General features: G+C 42.8%; 2 protein-coding genes across 5 annotated transcripts; one reads left to right on the top strand and one right to left on the bottom strand.

The window, feature by feature from the left end:
* The first annotated feature begins 40 nt into the window (after positions 1 to 40).
* Positions 41 to 14,907, top strand: Dhc64C (dynein heavy chain, cytoplasmic). Of its 4 annotated transcripts, XM_065311838.1 has the most exons (8): positions 41 to 395; positions 472 to 1,525; positions 1,585 to 2,662; positions 2,726 to 2,758; positions 2,903 to 5,938; positions 6,000 to 7,190; positions 7,335 to 7,367; positions 7,450 to 14,907. In XM_065311838.1, exons 1-8 carry the CDS (start codon positions 149 to 151, stop codon positions 14,797 to 14,799), a joined length of 14,022 nt encoding a protein of 4,673 aa, XP_065167910.1. In that variant the 5' UTR covers positions 41 to 148; the 3' UTR covers positions 14,800 to 14,907. The 4 variants fall into 4 exon arrangements, with proteins under 4 accessions (XP_065167910.1, XP_065167911.1, XP_065167912.1 ...); XM_065311839.1 differs by lacking the exon at positions 7,335 to 7,367; XM_065311840.1 differs by lacking the exon at positions 2,726 to 2,758.
* On the bottom strand, positions 14,815 to 16,762 carry LOC135798876 (esterase B1-like). Its single transcript, XM_065311849.1, has 4 exons — positions 16,579 to 16,762; positions 16,205 to 16,499; positions 15,762 to 16,141; positions 14,815 to 15,696 (listed from the first exon to the last, which is right to left on the bottom strand). The coding sequence occupies exons 1-4, from the start codon at positions 16,714 to 16,716 to the stop codon at positions 14,920 to 14,922; spliced, it is 1,590 nt and encodes a 529-aa protein (XP_065167921.1). The 5' UTR covers positions 16,717 to 16,762; the 3' UTR covers positions 14,815 to 14,919.
* Between the last annotated feature and the right edge of the window lie 710 nt (positions 16,763 to 17,472).

Below are 17,472 nucleotides of genomic sequence, written 5' to 3' on the forward strand. Positions count from 1 at the left end.
AATTGGGTAGTGTTCATGTAGGTAAGGTTGGGCGCACATAAATTCACTTGAGTGACTAATACCGTGGCATCGAGTTCGGTCAGTCTGTTTTTGTGATCGGTTTTATAGAATATTCACTCAAATGAGAATCTAATCAAATCTAATAAGAATGGGCGACTCCTTGGAGGCCAGTGAAACTGGCTCGGAGACGCAGAATCTAGTGGTTGTCGAACTGAAAGATTTTATCAATTACGTGCGGCATGCGGCCCAGGTGCTCCTGCCGGAAGACGACGGCCATTCAGAATCGCCGGCGTTAACCGTTGCACTTGAAGATAAGAACAACCTTGATTGCCTGGCCAAGTTCATCGGGGAGTCGCAGGCCAGCACTTTGTTCATTCAACGCAATTCGTCAAAAGGTATCGTAATCATTTCCATTTTTATTTTCTAACGGTGTTTTCTGACGTGCTGACGTATCCCGTGTTTCACACGCAGATGACGACGATCAGACAGAAGGCGAGGAGGAAAAAGAACCAATCACTTACTACATCAGCAATGAGGTCCATTATACCAATTCCAAAATGTCTAGTATTATCATTATCAAGCGCGGGGCCGTTATTGAGGCTGATAAGAGCATTCGGTCTCAAGTACGGGTGATGAATTTTAGTGAAGGTTCCCCATATGAAAACCTACATTCCTATATCAGCAAAACAGTCGCGCCCTTCTTCAAATCCTATGTGAAGGAATCAGGTCGTGCTGATAGGGACGGGGACAAGATGGCACCTAATGTTGAGAAAACCATTGCTGAGCTGGAGATGGGCTTATTGCATTTGCAACAGAACATCGATATACCAGATGTGACGCTTCCACCCCATCCAAATGTTGCTAGCATGATCAAGCAGTGTGCGGATGAAGGGCGTAAACCAAAGATCGCAGATTTTGGAGATAAATTGGAAGATTCAAACTTCCTCAACGCTTTGCAAAATGGCGTCAACAGGTGGATAAAAGATATTCAGAAGGTCACGAAATTAGATAGAGATCCATCTTCAGGAACAGCACTACAAGAAATCAATTTCTGGTTGAACTTGGAGAGGGCATTGCACAGAATTCAGGAGAAACGCGAAGGTTTAGAAGTTGCGCTTACTCTAGAGATTTTAAAACATGGTAAACGTTTCCATGCCACTGTTTCTTTTGACACTGATACTGGATTGAAGCAAGCGTTGGCTACGGTTAACAACTACAATCCGTTGATGAAAGATTTCCCGATTCATGATCTTTTGTCTGCTACCGAACTGGAGCGCATTCGTGCTTCTGTTCAGTTGATTTTCTCACATCTAAGAAAAGTTAAAGCGACTAAATATCCGATTCAGCGCTGTCTTCGATTGGTGGAAGCCGTGTCCAGGGACCTCGGAGGGCAATTACTTAAAGTTCTCGGCACACGAAGACTTGTTCATATTCCATTCGACGAGTTTGAAAAAGTAATGACTCAATGTTTCGAGGTATTCTCAACATGGGAAGATGAATACGAGAAACTACAGGGATTACTTCGGTGAGTTTACAATCTTATCTTATAATGATTCGAACTACAATCGATTTCTTTTTCAATAGTGATATCGTTAAGAAGAAACGCGATGAACAACTTAAAATGGTGTGGCGTTTGTCAGCGCAACATAAGAAGCTGCAGACGCGAATGGAGCAAATTCGCAAATTTCGCCGACAACATGAGCAGTTGCGCACTGTTATTGTGCGTGTTTTACGCCCATCTATTCGGGATGTGTCCTCTTTCAATGAGGCAGACATGGCTGATCTTGAAGCACCGAAACCCGACACTTTTACCGTTGACGCTGCCGATGCCAATGCAATTGAAGAAGTCAACTTAGCATACGAGAATGTAAAAGAAGTCGATTGTTTGGATATCTCGAAGGAAGGTCAGGATGCCTGGGATGCTGCAGTTCAGCGTTACGAGGAGCGCATTGATCGTGTAGAAGCGCGGATCACAGCTCATCTGCGCGATCAGCTTGGCACTGCGAAGAATGCAAATGAAATGTTCCGCATTTTTTCGCGTTTTAACGCATTATTCGTGCGACCTCACATTCGCGGAGCTATCAGGGAGTACCAAACACATTTGATACAGCGTGTCAAGGACGATATTGAAGCACTACATGAAAAATTCAAAGTGCAATATCCGGCGAGTAATTGCGCCCGGAATAGCAAGGTCCGCGATCTCCCGCCCGTTGCGGGATCGATTATTTGGGCGAAACAAATTGATCACCAACTGACAACTTATTTACGGCGAGTCGAGGATGTTTTGGGCAAGGGATGGGAAAACCACATTGATGGGCAAAAATTAAAGTCCGATGGTGATAGTTTTCGCTCCAAATTGAAGACTGAAGTCATCTTTGAAGATTGGGCCAAGAACGTGCAAGCTAGAAATCTTGGGGTGGCCGGTAGAATCTTTATCATCGAAGCCGTGCGATCGCGGAGTGGGCGAGGAAATGTTCTGAAGTTGAAGGTCAACTTTTTACCTGAAATTATCACACTGTCGAAGGAAGTGCGAAATATGAAGGTGCTAGGATTCCGGGTACCGCTTGCGATTGTCAACAAAGCACACACCGCCAATCTGATGTATCCGTTTGCTATCTCTTTGATTGAAAGCATTCGTGCTTACGAGATGACTTTAGACAAGGTAGGTTATTTTGTAGTTTAATGAGGGGATAACGATGTAATGCGATTGTGTTTGTGTATGAAGCTGAACCGGAATTTGCTCCCCGGAGCCAACAAGGTACAACATACTTAATAATGATAAACGTCGTCGTGGCATGATTGTTAAATTCTCTTCTTTATTCTTCAGGGTATATCTGATTTAAGCATGTTTGATGTTTTATAATGATTGATATCAAATTGTAATCAATTGTTGTAATTCTAGATTGAAGATAAAGCCAGCATTGTGCCACTCGTCGCGGGAATGCGCAAGGATGTTCAAGTTCTGATCGCTGAAGGTATTCAACTCGTGTGGGAAAGCTACAAACTGGAACCGTACTCCCAACGTTTGTCGGATGCGATCGTAAACTTTCAAGAACGCGTTGAAGAGCTGGTGATTGTTGGTGAACAACTGGAAGTTGACGTGCGCTCCTTAGAGACATGCCCTTACTCAGCACAAACATTCGCTGAGATTTTGGCAAAGATTCAACACTCCGTAGATGATTTGTCACTGAAGCAATACTCCAATTTGCATATTTGGGTTGCCCGCCTTGACGAAGAAGTCGAGAAGAATCTAGCGGCTCGCCTTCAGGCTGGAATCCAAGCGTGGACAAACGCTCTCACTGGAAACATCAAAGAAGTCGACACTACTATGGACACCGACGCACCAGCGCAACCTACACACAAACCTGGGGGTGATCCTGAGATTAAAACCGTGGTGCACGAAGTTCGTATCACTAATCAGACGATGTATCTATTCCCGAGCATCGAAGAAGCGCGCTTCCAAATAATGCAGCAGATGTTTGCCTGGCAAGCAATTGTCACTTCGCAGCAGCGTTTGCAAAGCACTCGGTATCAGGTCGGAGTTGATAAACACGGCAACGAAAGCTACCGAAAAATTCTAACTAAGTTGCCTGGTGGGACCAAGCCGCTGGAGGATGCCTACCGTGCAATTTCAGACAAGATCAATGAGATTCAAAACTACGTCAATAAATGGTTAACTTATCAAGCGTTGTGGGATTTGCAGGCCGATAATTTGTACGGTAAACTGGGGGTAGAGATTACCAAGTGGATGCAGTGTCTTAACGATATCAAGAAAACACGAACTACTTTTGACACGTCCGATACTAGAATGGAGTTTGGTCCCGTAATCATTGATTTCGCCAAGGTGCAGAGTAAAGTGTCTCTTAAATACGATTCGTGGCATAAGGAAACTTTAAGTAAGTTTGGCTCCCTCTTGAGCAACGAAATGACCCAATTCCACACGGATGTATCCAAGTCCAGAAATGATTTGGAGTCGCAGAGCATTGAGGCGGCATCTACATCGGATGCTGTCAATTTGATTACATATGTGCAGAATTTGAAGCGGAATATGAAGTCTTGGGAAAAGCAAGTATCTACTTATCGTGAAGGACAACGCATTTTGGAACGCCAACGTTTCCAATTTCCGAATAATTGGCTGCATGTTGAGAACTTGGAGGGTGAATGGAGTGCATTTAACGAGATCATCAAGCGCAAGGATAACACTATTCAAACGCAGGTGGCGAGCATTCAGCAGAAGATTATGTCTGAGGATAAGGCCGTTGAAAGCCGCACTAATGATTTCCTTGGAGATTGGGAGCGCTGTAAACCAATCGAGGGACATCTCCGACCTGACGAAGCACTGGTACAACTTCAGTTGTTCGAAAGCAAATTTGCTCGCCTCAAAGAAGAGCGCGACAAGGTAGCTAGGGCTAAAGAAGCGCTTGAATTACAAGAAACCGGTGGAATCAACACCAGCGAAGATAAAATGCAGGTCGTGTTCGAAGAGTTGCAGGATCTGCGTGGCGTCTGGTCAGAATTGTCCAAGATCTGGACACAAATTGATGAAACTCGCGAAAAGCCCTGGCTCTCAGTACAGCCGCGCAAACTTCGCCAACAGTTGGACGCGATGTCCGCTCAACTTAAAGAATTACCGGCCAGGCTGCGTCAATACGCTTCATACGAATATGTTAAGAAAACATTACAGACATATACAAAGGTGAATATGATGATTGTCGAGTTGAAGTCTGACGCACTGAAAGAACGCCATTGGAAACAACTTATGCGTCACTTGCGAGTTAGTTGGATCTTGTCCGACCTGACACTGGGACAAGTATGGAATGTCAATTTACAGAAGAACGAACAAGTTGTTAAAGAGGTGATTCAAGTGGCGCAAGGTGAGATGGCTCTGGAAGAATTTTTGAAACAGGTACGCGAGAGTTGGCAGACTTACGAGCTGGATTTGATAAACTATCAAAGCAAGACGAAACTTATCAGAGGTTGGGATGATTTGTTCAATAAAGTTAAAGAACACATCAATTCGGTGGCTGCTATGAAGCTATCTCCGTATTATAAGGTCTTTGAAGAGGAAGCTTTAACATGGGAGGAAAAACTGAATAGAATAAATGCTCTGTTTGATGTGTGGATTGATGTGCAACGGCGATGGGTTTATTTGGAAGGCATCTTTTCTGGCAGTGCTGACATCAAAACGTTATTACCTGTGGAAACATCAAGATTTCAAAGCATTAGCTCGGAATTTTTGGGACTTATGAAGAAAGTGAGTAAATCACCAATGGTTATGGACGTACTCAACATACAGGGAGTGCAGAAAGCCCTCGAAAGACTTGCTGATTTGCTAGGCAAGATTCAAAAGGCGTTGGGTGAATACCTTGAGCGCGAGCGTACTTCTTTCCCTCGCTTTTATTTCGTCGGCGATGAAGATTTGCTGGAAATTATTGGCAACAGTAAAAATATTGCCCGCTTGCAAAAACACTTTAAGAAAATGTTTGCCGGAGTGGCATCAATTCTTCTCAACGAAGATAGCACCGTGATTCTGGGTATTGCTTCTCGGGAGGGTGAAGAAGTACGTTTCTTGAATGCGATTTCAACTGTGGAACATCCCAAGATTAACGAATGGCTAACAATGGTGGAGAAGGAAATGCGCGTTACTTTGGCGTCTAGTCTAGCGCAGGCTGTACAAGATATTAAGCAGTTTAAGGATAACATTGACTCAAAAGCATTCATCAATTGGGTGGACAAGTACGAGGCGCAGATTGTGGTGTTGGCGGCGCAAATTCTTTGGAGTGAAGATGTTGAAGCTGCCCTGGTCAAGATGAACAGCGAACCACAGAAGGGAGTTCTTGAGCAGGTCCTTCAACATGTTGAGAATACACTAAATGTTCTTGCTGATTCAGTGCTGCAAGAGCAGCCGCAACTTCGTCGAAAGAAATTGGAACATTTGGTAAGTTTCTTTTAGTGTTGCAAGTATTTTTTATAATGTGTTGTGTTTATTTTTTGTACAGATCAATGAATTCGTTCATAAACGCACTGTGACACGGAAATTAATAACCAACGGAATATGCAGTAGCAAAGCCTTTGAATGGCTTTGTGAAATGCGTTTCTACTTCGATCCACGACAGTCTGAAGTTCTCAAACAACTCACCATACATATGGCAAACGCAAGATTTTATTATGGATTTGAATATCTTGGCGTCCAGGATCGTCTGGTGCAAACACCTCTTACGGATCGTTGTTACTTAACAATGACGCAAGCTTTGGAGGCGAGGCTTGGCGGTTCACCCTTCGGTCCCGCCGGCACTGGAAAAACTGAATCTGTCAAGGCTTTGGGCAACCAACTCGGTCGTTTTGTACTCGTATTTAACTGCGATGAAACCTTTGACTTCCAAGCGATGGGTCGGATTTTCGTTGGGTTGTGCCAAGTTGGTGCATGGGGCTGTTTCGACGAGTTCAATCGTCTCGAGGAACGTATGCTGTCCGCCGTATCGCAACAAGTACAGACCATTCAGGAGGCACTCAAATCCCAACGCGAATCAGGGCAGGATAATCTTTCCAGCGGCAGCATTAGCGTCGAGTTGGTTGGCAAACAAGTGAGGGTATCACCCGACATGGCCATTTTCATCACTATGAATCCGGGCTATGCTGGCCGCAGCAACTTACCAGATAACTTGAAGAAACTCTTCCGATCTCTTGCAATGACTACACCAGATCGTCAACTTATTGCGGAAGTGATGTTATTCTCGCAAGGTTTTCGCAGTGCTGAAAAACTCGCCTCAAAGATTGTTCCTTTCTTCAAACTTTGTGATGAACAATTGTCAAACCAATCGCATTACGACTTTGGCCTACGAGCGCTGAAATCTGTACTCGTGTCGGCTGGTAATGTAAAGCGGGATCGCATCATGAGGATAAAAGAAAATATGCGTCAACGTGGGGAAACTAATATTGATGAAGCGAGCATTGCTGAGAATTTGCCGGAACAAGAGATTTTAATTCAATCCGTATGTGAGACCATGGTACCGAAATTGGTCGCTGAGGACATTCCACTGCTGTTTAGTTTGTTAAGTGACGTCTTCCCGAACGTTCAGTACACCAGAGCAGAGATGAAAGGATTGAAGGACGAAATTCGTAAAGTATGTCAAGAGGAGTATTTAGTCTGCGGGGAAGGAGAGGAACAGGGCTCGGCTTGGATGGAAAAGGTAAGAATGCTCTCTATTCTGTTGGTAGAATTTTTGTACACTATAATTTTGCAGAAGTTTATAAGTCTGTACATATGCTGTTTATATACTGTTTGTGTGAATTAGAACTTTAGCACAGTTTTATATTTTATGCTTTCACGTTAGAAGGGTATTATTGGAGATACCTGGATAGAGAAGGTACTGACTACAGGTCACGTTTGCACGTTTATATTTTGGCTTGAATTTTATTGTGATTTACTTAACATGGATTTCTGTTTAGGTACTCCAACTATATCAAATCTCCAACTTGAATCATGGTCTGATGATGGTGGGCCCGAGTGGTTCTGGCAAGAGTTCAGCATGGCACGTATTGCTAAAGGCTTTGGAACGCTTTGAAGGAATCGAAGGCGTTGCTCACGTGATCGATCCTAAAGCAATCAGCAAGGAAGCGTTGTATGGTGTCTTGGACCCAAACACACGAGAATGGACCGATGGATTATTCACGCATATCTTGCGTAAGATCATCGACAACGTGCGTGGCGAAATTAACAAACGGCAATGGATTATCTTTGATGGTGATGTAGATCCCGAATGGGTCGAAAACTTGAACTCTGTTCTCGATGACAACAAACTACTTACTCTACCGAATGGTGAGCGATTGTCGTTGCCTCCGAACGTTCGCATCATGTTTGAGGTGCAAGATTTGAAGTATGCTACGTTGGCGACTGTTTCGCGTTGCGGTATGGTTTGGTTCTCGGAGGACGTGCTATCGACAGAAATGATTTTCGAGCATTTCATTATGTCACTGAATAGCATTCCATTGGAGGAAGGTGATGATGACACTTTTGGCAAGAAAAGCAAAGTTGATTCAGACGAAACACTTAATCCTACGCTGCAACTACAAAACGAAGTTGCAAAAATTTTACAACCTTTCTTGCAACCCGACGGTTTGGTTATCAAATGTTTGGAATATGCCATGGAACAAGAACACATCATGGATTTTACACGATTGAGAGCACTGAGTTCACTCTTCTCAATGTTGAATCAGTGCGTTCGAAACGTACTGAATTATAATCATGCGCACTCCGATTTTCCGTTACCAGCTGAACAGCTCGAACAGTATATACCAAAATGCTTGATTTATTCATTGCTATGGAGTTTTGCTGGCGATGCCAAGCTTAAAGTACGTTCTGATTTGGGCGATTTTATCAGAAGTGTGACTACGGTTCCGTTGCCACCAGTGTCTAATATTCCGATTGTGGACTATGAGGTAAATATAAATGGGGATTGGCAACCGTGGTCAAACAAAGTACCTCAAATCGAAGTGGAAACACATAAGGTTGCTTCTCCAGATATTGTCGTACCGACTTTGGATACTGTCCGTCATGAGTCTTTATTATACACCTGGCTAGCGGAGCACAAACCGTTAGTACTTTGTGGCCCTCCTGGTTCTGGCAAAACAATGACCCTATTTTCTGCCTTGCGGGCTTTACCAGACATGGAAGTCGTGGGATTGAATTTTTCATCCGCCACAACTCCGGAGTTACTCTTGAAAACGTTCGATCATTATTGCGAATATCGTAAAACGCCAAACGGTATGGTGTTGTCTCCAGTCCAGTTGGGTAAATGGTTGGTACTCTTCTGCGATGAAATCAATCTGCCAGATATGGACAACTACGGTACACAACGTGTTATTATGTTCCTGCGTCAATTGGTGGAGCAGAAAGGATTTTACCGGGCATCCGACCAAACTTGGGTTTCATTGGAGCGCATTCAGTTTGTTGGTGCTTGCAATCCTCCGACGGATCCTGGGAGAAAGCCTTTATCCCATCGATTCATGAGACATGTACCTGTTATTTACGTCGATTATCCTGGAGAAACATCATTAAAGCAAATTTATGGCACATTCACGCGCGCAATGCTTCGATTGATGCCTGCCCTTCGCGGTTACGCCGAACCTTTGACAAACGCAATGGTAGAATTCTACTTGGCATCGCAGGATAAATTTACCCAAGACATGCAACCGCACTATGTTTATTCACCGCGTGAGATGACCAGATGGGTGCGCGGTATATGCGAGGCCATTCGCCCGTTGGATAATCTTCCGATCGAAGGACTTGTTCGTTTATGGGCTCACGAGGCATTGAGATTGTTCCAAGACAGGTTGGTTGAAGATGTTGAGAGGCGTTGGACCAATGATAACATCGATGCTGTGGCACAGAAGCATTTCCCGTCTGCGAATTGTGATTCTGCATTAGAGCGACCTATTTTGTACAGCAACTGGTTGTCGAAGGACTATGTTCCTGTTGAGAGAGATCGTCTTAGAGATTACGTCAAGGCAAGGCTAAAGATATTCTACGAAGAGGAACTGGATGTACCACTGGTGCTGTTTGATGAAGTATTGGATCACGTGCTGAGGATTGATCGAATATTTAGGCAACCGCAGGGTCATCTATTGCTAATTGGAGTATCTGGTGCCGGCAAAACAACATTATCTCGATTTGTTGCATGGATGAATGGACTGTCCGTCTTCCAAATTAAAGTTCACAATAAATACACCGCTGAAGACTTCGATGAAGATTTGCGTCAAGTTTTGCGCCGCAGCGGCTGCAAGGATGAAAAGATCGCATTCATTCTCGATGAATCCAATATGTTGGACTCGAGTTTCTTAGAACGCATGAATACTTTGTTGGCAAACGGGGAAGTGCCCGGCTTATTTGAAGGGGACGAATACACTACATTAATGACTCAGTGCAAAGAAGGCGCACAGCGCGAAGGCCTAATGCTGGATTCTAATGATGAACTGTATAAATGGTTCACCGGTCAGGTGATGCGCAACTTGCACGTTGTCTTTACTATGAATCCGTCAACAGATGGACTGAAGGATCGGGCTGCAACATCACCCGCCTTGTTCAATCGTTGCGTTTTGAATTGGTTTGGAGATTGGTCTGACGGAGCACTTTTCCAGGTAGGCAAGGAGTTCACTAATCGTGTTGACTTGGATCGACCGAACTGGAAGATTCCTGATTTCTTCCCGTCAGCATGCAATAGAATTTCTACTACACCTACACATCGTGAAGCAGTTATAAATGCGTTTGTTTATGTTCATCAAACTCTTCACAAGGCCAATGCTCGACTTGGTAAGCGGGGAAGTCGCACGATGGCAATCACGCCAAGGCATTACCTCGACTTTATTCATCATTTCGTGAAACTACACAACGAAAAACGTTCTGACTTGGAGGAGCAGCAATACCATCTGAACGTTGGTTTAAGTAAGATTGCTGAGACCGTCGTGCAGGTTGAAGACATGCAAAAGAGTTTAGCCGTGAAATCGCAAGAATTACAAGCCAAGAATGAAGCTGCTAATGCCAAACTGAAGCAGATGGTCAAAGATCAACAGGAGGCGGAAAAGAAGAAGGTACAGAGCCAGGAAATTCAGCAACAACTGGCATTGCAAACAGTGCATATTGAACAGAAGCGTACTGAAGTTATGGCTGATCTCGCACAAGTCGAACCTGCTGTAGTTGATGCCCAAGCTGCCGTGAAATCGATCAAGAAGCAGCAATTAGTTGAAATTCGAACAATGGCGAATCCACCTGCTGTTGTCAAGCTGGCACTTGAATCCATTTGTCTACTGCTCGGCGAAAACGCCAGTGATTGGAAGTCTATTCGTGCAGTCATTATGCGCGATAACTTTATCAATACTATTGTATCTAACTTTAACACAGAAGATATAACTGATGACGTACGCGAAAAAATGAGAAGTCGTTACCTGAGCAACCCAGATTACAACTTTGAGAAAGTTAACCATGCTAGTAACGCTTGTGGTCCTCTTGTGAAATGGGCTTTGGCACAGATTCTGTACGCCGATATGTTGAAGAAGGTAGAGCCACTTCGCGAAGAATTGAACTCATTGGAGGTGCAAGCAGAAACTAATAAGAAGCGTGGCGATGAAATGAAGAACCTCATCAGTCAATTGGAGCAGAGTATTGCATCCTATAAGGAAGAATATGCTCAATTGATCGCCCAAGCGCAGGCCATCAAGAGCGATTTGGAAAATGTGCAGGCAAAGGTAGATCGTTCTATTGCTCTGATTAAATCTTTGGTTATCGAACGGGAACGCTGGGAAGCAACGAGCGAGACGTTCCGATCGCAAATGTCTACAATTCTTGGTGATGTTCTTCTGACGTCTGCTTTTATTGCGTATGGTGGTTATTTCGATCAGCATTATCGTCAAAATTTGTTTACAACTTGGACTCAACATCTCACCCAGGCGGGCATTCAATACAGACCTGATATTGCCCGTACCGAATACTTGTCTAATCCAGATGAACGTCTTCGCTGGCAGGCAAATGCCCTTCCAACGGATGATCTGTGCACTGAAAATGCAATTATGATTAAACGCTTTAACCGTTACCCACTTATAATCGATCCATCTGGCCAGGCCACCGAGTTCATCATGAATGAATTCAAAGAAAAGCGCATCACCAAGACTAGCTTCTTGGACGACTCATTCCGCAAGAATTTGGAGTCAGCTCTACGATTTGGTAATCCTCTGCTAGTGCAGGATGTTGAAAACTATGATCCGATTTTGAATCCCGTACTGAACAGAGAATTGCGCAGAACTGGCGGACGAGTGTTGATTACCCTTGGTGATCAGGATATTGATCTCTCGCCTACATTTGTTATATTCCTTTCGACTAGGGATCCGACCGTGGAGTTCCCACCAGATATTTGTTCGAGAGTTACATTTGTCAACTTTACTGTGACTAGAAGCTCATTGCAGAGTCAGTGTTTGAACAAGGTACTTAAAGCGGAGCGCCCCGATATTGATGAGAAGCGTTCAGATTTGCTGAAATTGCAAGGTGAGTTCCACTTGCGTTTGAGACAGTTGGAGAAATCTTTGTTGCAAGCACTTAACGACGCTAAGGGTAAGATTCTGGACGATGATAGTGTGATTACAACACTGGAAACACTCAAGCAGGAGGCCGCTGAGATTGGCCAAAAGGTGGAGGAAACCGATAAGGTAATCTCAGAGATTGAAACTGTGTCCCAACAATATTTGCCACTTTCTCAGGCGTGCAGTAATACATACTTCACCATGGACAGCTTGAATCAAGTTCATTTCTTGTATCAGTATTCACTGAAAATGTTTTTGGACATGTTCAGCAGTGTGCTGCTGAGTAATCCACGTCTAGAGGCTCTTTCCGATCACCAAGCCAGGTTAAAAATTATTACGCAAGATTTATTCTCCGTTTGCTATGAGCGCGTAGCACGTGGTATGCTACACACGGATCGTCTTACATTGGCTCTACTATTGTGTCGCATTCATCTCAAAGGTGTTGCAAACGAACCGAATTTGGACGAAGAGTTCAACTTCTTTTTGCGCTGCAAAGAGGGTGTCTTTAACAGGCAGGACGGGGAAGTTATTGATGGTCTGTTGAGCGAACAACAGGAAGCTCTGATGAGATTGGCATCACGCCTGTCTGCGTTTAGAAAGTTGCCGGAGAAAATACAAGAAATGCCAGAGTTTTCAGCGTGGATACAACAGGGTACCCCAGAGCAAAATGTACCACGATTGTGGCAAGAAGAAAAGCCTCTGAGTTCCATTGGTACGGCAATGTACCAGATGTTGCTAATACAAGCATTCAGGCCTGATCGGGTGATTGCGGCGGCACATGTTTTTGTCGATGCTGTTTTGGGAGACAACTACATGCAGAAGGCGGAAGATGAGCTTGATTTTGGTGCGGTTGTCGAGAAGGAACTACGTGCCAACGTGCCGGCATTGCTTTGTTCCGTTCCTGGATTTGACGCTTCCGGGAGGGTGGATGATCTTGCAGCCGAGTTGAATAAACAAATATCGAGTATCGCTATTGGATCTGCTGAAGGTTTCAACCAAGCCGAACGCGCCATAAACATGGCCTGCAAGACAGGTCGTTGGGTTATGCTGAAAAATGTACATTTGGCGCCGCAATGGTTGGTACAACTCGAGAAAAAGTTGCATTCGTTGCAGCCACATGCAAACTTCCGTCTATTCCTAACAATGGAGATTAATCCTAAATTACCGGTTAATTTGTTGAGAGCTGGAAGAATCTTCGTATTTGAACCACCGCCAGGTATTCGAGCGAACTTGTTGCGCACGTTTAGTACGGTTCCGGCTAGTCGCATGATGAAAGCCCCTAGTGAACGCGCTCGATTGTACTTCTTACTGGCCTGGTTCCACTCCATCGTACAAGAACGATTGCGTTATGTACCCCTGGGTTGGGCTAAATATTACGAGTTCAATGAGTCCGATCTGCGAGTGGCTTGCGATACTTTGGACACTTGGATTGAGAGCACTGCGATGGGACGCACAAACTTGCCGCCAGAGAAAGTACCATGGGATGCACTTGTTACTTTGCTGTCCCAATCAATTTACGGTGGCAAAATTGATAACGTATTCGATCAACGACTTCTACATTCTTTCCTCACTAAACTATTTACACCTCACAGTTTTGAAGTGGACTTTGCTCTTGTTGGTAACATCGATGGGAGCTCGAATTCTAATAGAAACATTACAATGCCTGACGGTACCCGTCGTGATCATTTCTTGAAGTGGATCGAGTCTCTAGTAGAAAGGCAGACACCTAGTTGGCTTGGACTCCCGAACAATGCGGAGAAAGTGTTGCTTACAACACGGGGGACTGACTTAATTAGCAACTTACTGAAGATGCAGCAGTTAGAGGACGATGACGAGCTCGCTTACAGCGTTGAAGACATTTCGCAAGAACATCCTGAACAAGGTGATGGCAGGCCGTCTTGGATGAAGACGCTGCACAATTCAGCCGAAACATGGTTGAAATTGTTGCCGAAGAGCTTGAACACGTTAAAACGTACTGTGGAAAACATTAAAGATCCGTTGTATCGTTACTTTGAACGAGAAGTCAACTGTGGATCCAAGCTGCTCATCGAAGTTATTCACGACTTGAACGATGTAGTCATGATCTGTCAGGCAACGAAGAAACAGACGAATTATCACCGTGTAATGATCAGCGAACTGGTTCGAGGCATGTTGCCGGGTAACTGGCGCAGATACACTGTTCCGCGGGGATGCACTGTCATTCAATGGATTACCGATTTTAGTCAGCGTGTTAAGCAGCTGCAAGAAGTTTCTAGTTTGGTATCTAGCGCTGGCGCAAAGGAGCTTCAAAGCTTCCCTGTATGGCTGGGAGGTCTCTTAAATCCGGAAGCTTATATTACTGCGACAAGGCAATGTGTGGCACAAGCTAATAGCTGGCCATTGGAGGAATTACAACTTGATGTAACGATTACCGATACCCAAGATAAGAGCAAGGTCCCATCAGACTGTTTTGCTGTCGTTGGTGTTAAGTTGCAGGGTGCACAATGCAAGAATAATCAACTGCTTCTTACTTCCAGCATTATGATTGAATTGCCAATCACGCTTTTGCGCTGGGTACGTGTAGTGAGCGGTGACAAACTTTTAAATGGGAGATTGTCACTACCAGTATATTTGAATTCGACTCGTACGGAATTGCTATTTACAGTGGATTTAAATATTTCGCCTGGACAAGATCCACACAGCTTCTACGAGCGAGGGGTAGCTTTACTTACATCAACTTCATTGAATTAATAAAAAATAATACGGTTTTTAAGAGTATGTAGTTTATTAGTTTTAAAACAATTAATTATTTGAATACAATGTACGCAAAATAAAATGCTTTAACATAATGGAAACAAACGCTGACTTTGTTCAACATTCGGCTTCAATGGAGTCCCAAAATTCAGTGACATTTTTCCCAAAATTTGTCTTAACTGAGGTAGTATTGTCGATATTTAAATATTCCAGGTTCTCCGTTGCTGCTGGCCACGTTTCTCCTAAAAGTGGATTGAGTTCTAATCCATTTGGGTTAGAACACTTGGCGAAGTTGGTCAACCATGTTGTAAGTCTCTGAATACCAAGATATTCCTTACTATTCACATCTACCGCTGGACTCATAGCGGTTTTAAACATGTACAATAAATCTTCCCCGTGACAAGCACCCTCATAATTTGCTCCATTGAATAATTGTTTGAATTGGTTCAAGTTTGTGACTTGATCAAAGTAGTAAAGGTAAACATCATTATTAGATGTCTCAATTAGAGTTTTGGCAAAGTTGAAAATGGCTCGAAGAAAATAGGTGTCGGAGATGTAATCGTAGTAGCACTGTTTGTTTTCATCACTGGGAATTTTGCCGGTGTAGTAGTGATCTTTGATTCTTTTGCCCACCTGAACTGCCTTTTCATGGGATACATTCAGCCAATATGGAGCATACTCAGCGTCATTCGCCGGTTCTATGTCATCTTTAAGATGCATTGTGATGATATTCATCAGAAGTCCTTCGTTTGAAGTTGCACCTATAATAACTGGAACTTTATTGTAATTTCCAGATTTTAGAATGTTAATCGGAGAGTCCGGAAGGAAACGCTCTTCACTAGTTGATGTCTCGACAGTTGGGCTCAAATACCTTTGTTTGCACGGCTTCCAAATCTAATAGAAAATTGTCGATTAATTTTGTTTACTAAATGGATATATGAAGTTCAAAATAATCTTACATCTGGGACTTTCTCTTGAGCATTAATCAATTCGTCTCTCGTGGCGTTTTCTAAAATGGCAAGAATTTCTGCTTCACTTGATGCTGTTTTTCCCATAGCCTTCATAAGCTCTTTTGAAAGATCAGTATGTCCTTCTGCCCATGAACAAGTTGCGACTCCGCTCTGGATAATAGCTTTGTGAAATAAACCCTTTGACATTGGAGACAGTAATTGATAAGAAACAGCAGCACCTCCGGCACTTTCTCCAAACAATGTTACGTTGTTTGGATCACCCCCAAACGCCGCAATGTTTCTCTGTACCCATTTCATTGCCATTACTTGATCTTTTAATCCTGCATTACCCGAAACACCTAGTTTTGGATCTTTTAAGCTTAGAAAGCCTATAAATTTTGATTGATGTTTTTTATTGCATAAAAGTTTCTAATATGTTGTACTATCATTACCTAAAGCTCCAAGCCGGTAATTAATTGCAACCACAACAACATCCTTATCCATGAAATATTCAGGGTCATACATGATTCGATCTTTTGAGCCGCTAACGAATGCACCACCATGGATCCAAACCATAACGGGCTTAAGGGGAACATTTTGTTGGGGTAGTTGAGGGGTGTAAGTGTTTAAATATAGGCAATCAAAGTCCCCTACAGTGGAATTGTGTACAAAATCTTTTCCAATGCATTGGTTATTTTCTTTATTTGCTTCTAAAATGCCCTCCCAAGGCTGAGGAGGTTGAGGGGCCTTGAAATATTTTCTTTATTTTAATCTATTCTGATACTAATTATATAATTGTTATAACCTTGATATATAAAGCACTTACTTTAAATTTTAAATCTCCAACGACCGGTTTGGCGTAAGGAATGCCTATAAATGAAAAATATGTATAACCATTGTGAGTCTTCTCTAAATTGCCACGCAATAGCCCTTCTTTAATTGTAACCAGAATTTCGTGTGTCATGGTTGAATCACTTCGGTGCACTGTGCTTGACTAAAACTGCGAATAAAAACGAAACTTATGTGCTACAGCAGTCAAGTACATTATGAGACCTTGGCGAGTAATTCTAAACCTGACATTGTTAATAATCACGTAGATTGGCAATGATTGGCTATTACAATTACATGATTTAGCCCATTTATATAATGGTTTATAGAGTGTTTATTCATTTAATATAAAATTTAGTTTATGTTATTTGAGTGAAACAAACACTTACAACTCAAGTATTTTTTAATGTGAAGCTCTATGATAACTTATATAATTTAAAACGTTTTTAAGGTCCACAAATTTAGTAAAATAACGGCATCACGATGAGTTTTCATCTGCCACAATGTGGTGAACTTTGTTGTTCTTTATTAAATTGAAACCTACAAAATTTTAGGTTCTCCCGCGTTATAAGATCTGCCTCTTTTATTTAATCATAAATGTGCTGGCGCTGTGCTAGCACTGTGTAATGTATTTGTTTTGCCTGCGAACAGATATCTGAAAGTAAACAAGTATTTATCAAGACTTACCCAGTTCACACATTACATTAAATTCAAATAGTTTTAATATTTTAATAAAATTATAATGCATCATTTACAACTACGTGTACGTGTACAAATTTGTATTATTTAAAATATAAACCTATTTACTTGTTTTAAAATCAAACATAATAATCTACGTCTCGCTTACATATTGATAAATTGTGATATTTGCTTGTAAAATTACCGTAATTTA

This window comes from Atheta coriaria, unplaced genomic scaffold, assembly GCF_025399875.1.
Source record: "Atheta coriaria isolate IRGN ID8LTWV9N9 unplaced genomic scaffold, Caltech_Dcor_3.1 hic_scaffold_9_pilon, whole genome shotgun sequence".
In the NCBI taxonomy this organism is placed as follows: Eukaryota; Metazoa; Arthropoda; class Insecta; order Coleoptera; family Staphylinidae; genus Dalotia; species Dalotia coriaria.

Excerpts from the sequence above, each read along its gene's own strand:
- Dhc64C (XM_065311838.1), top strand. The coding sequence starts at position 149 with ATGGGCGACTCCTTGGAGGCCAGTGAAACTGGCTCGGAGACGCAGAAT. Across the intron at positions 396-471 it reads TCAACGCAATTCGTCAAAAG|ATGACGACGATCAGACAGAA; the intron begins GTATCGTAATCA and ends TTTCACACGCAG. Across the intron at positions 5,939-5,999 it reads GAAAGAAATTGGAACATTTG|ATCAATGAATTCGTTCATAA; the intron begins GTAAGTTTCTTT and ends TTTTTTGTACAG.
- LOC135798876 (XM_065311849.1), bottom strand. The coding sequence starts at position 16,716 with ATGACACACGAAATTCTGGTTACAATTAAAGAAGGGCTATTGCGTGGC. Across the intron at positions 16,500-16,578 it reads TTGGAGATTTAAAATTTAAA|GCCCCTCAACCTCCTCAGCC; the intron begins GTAAGTGCTTTA and ends AAATATTTCAAG. Across the intron at positions 15,697-15,761 it reads CTCAAGAGAAAGTCCCAGAT|ATTTGGAAGCCGTGCAAACA; the intron begins GTAAGATTATTT and ends ATTTTCTATTAG.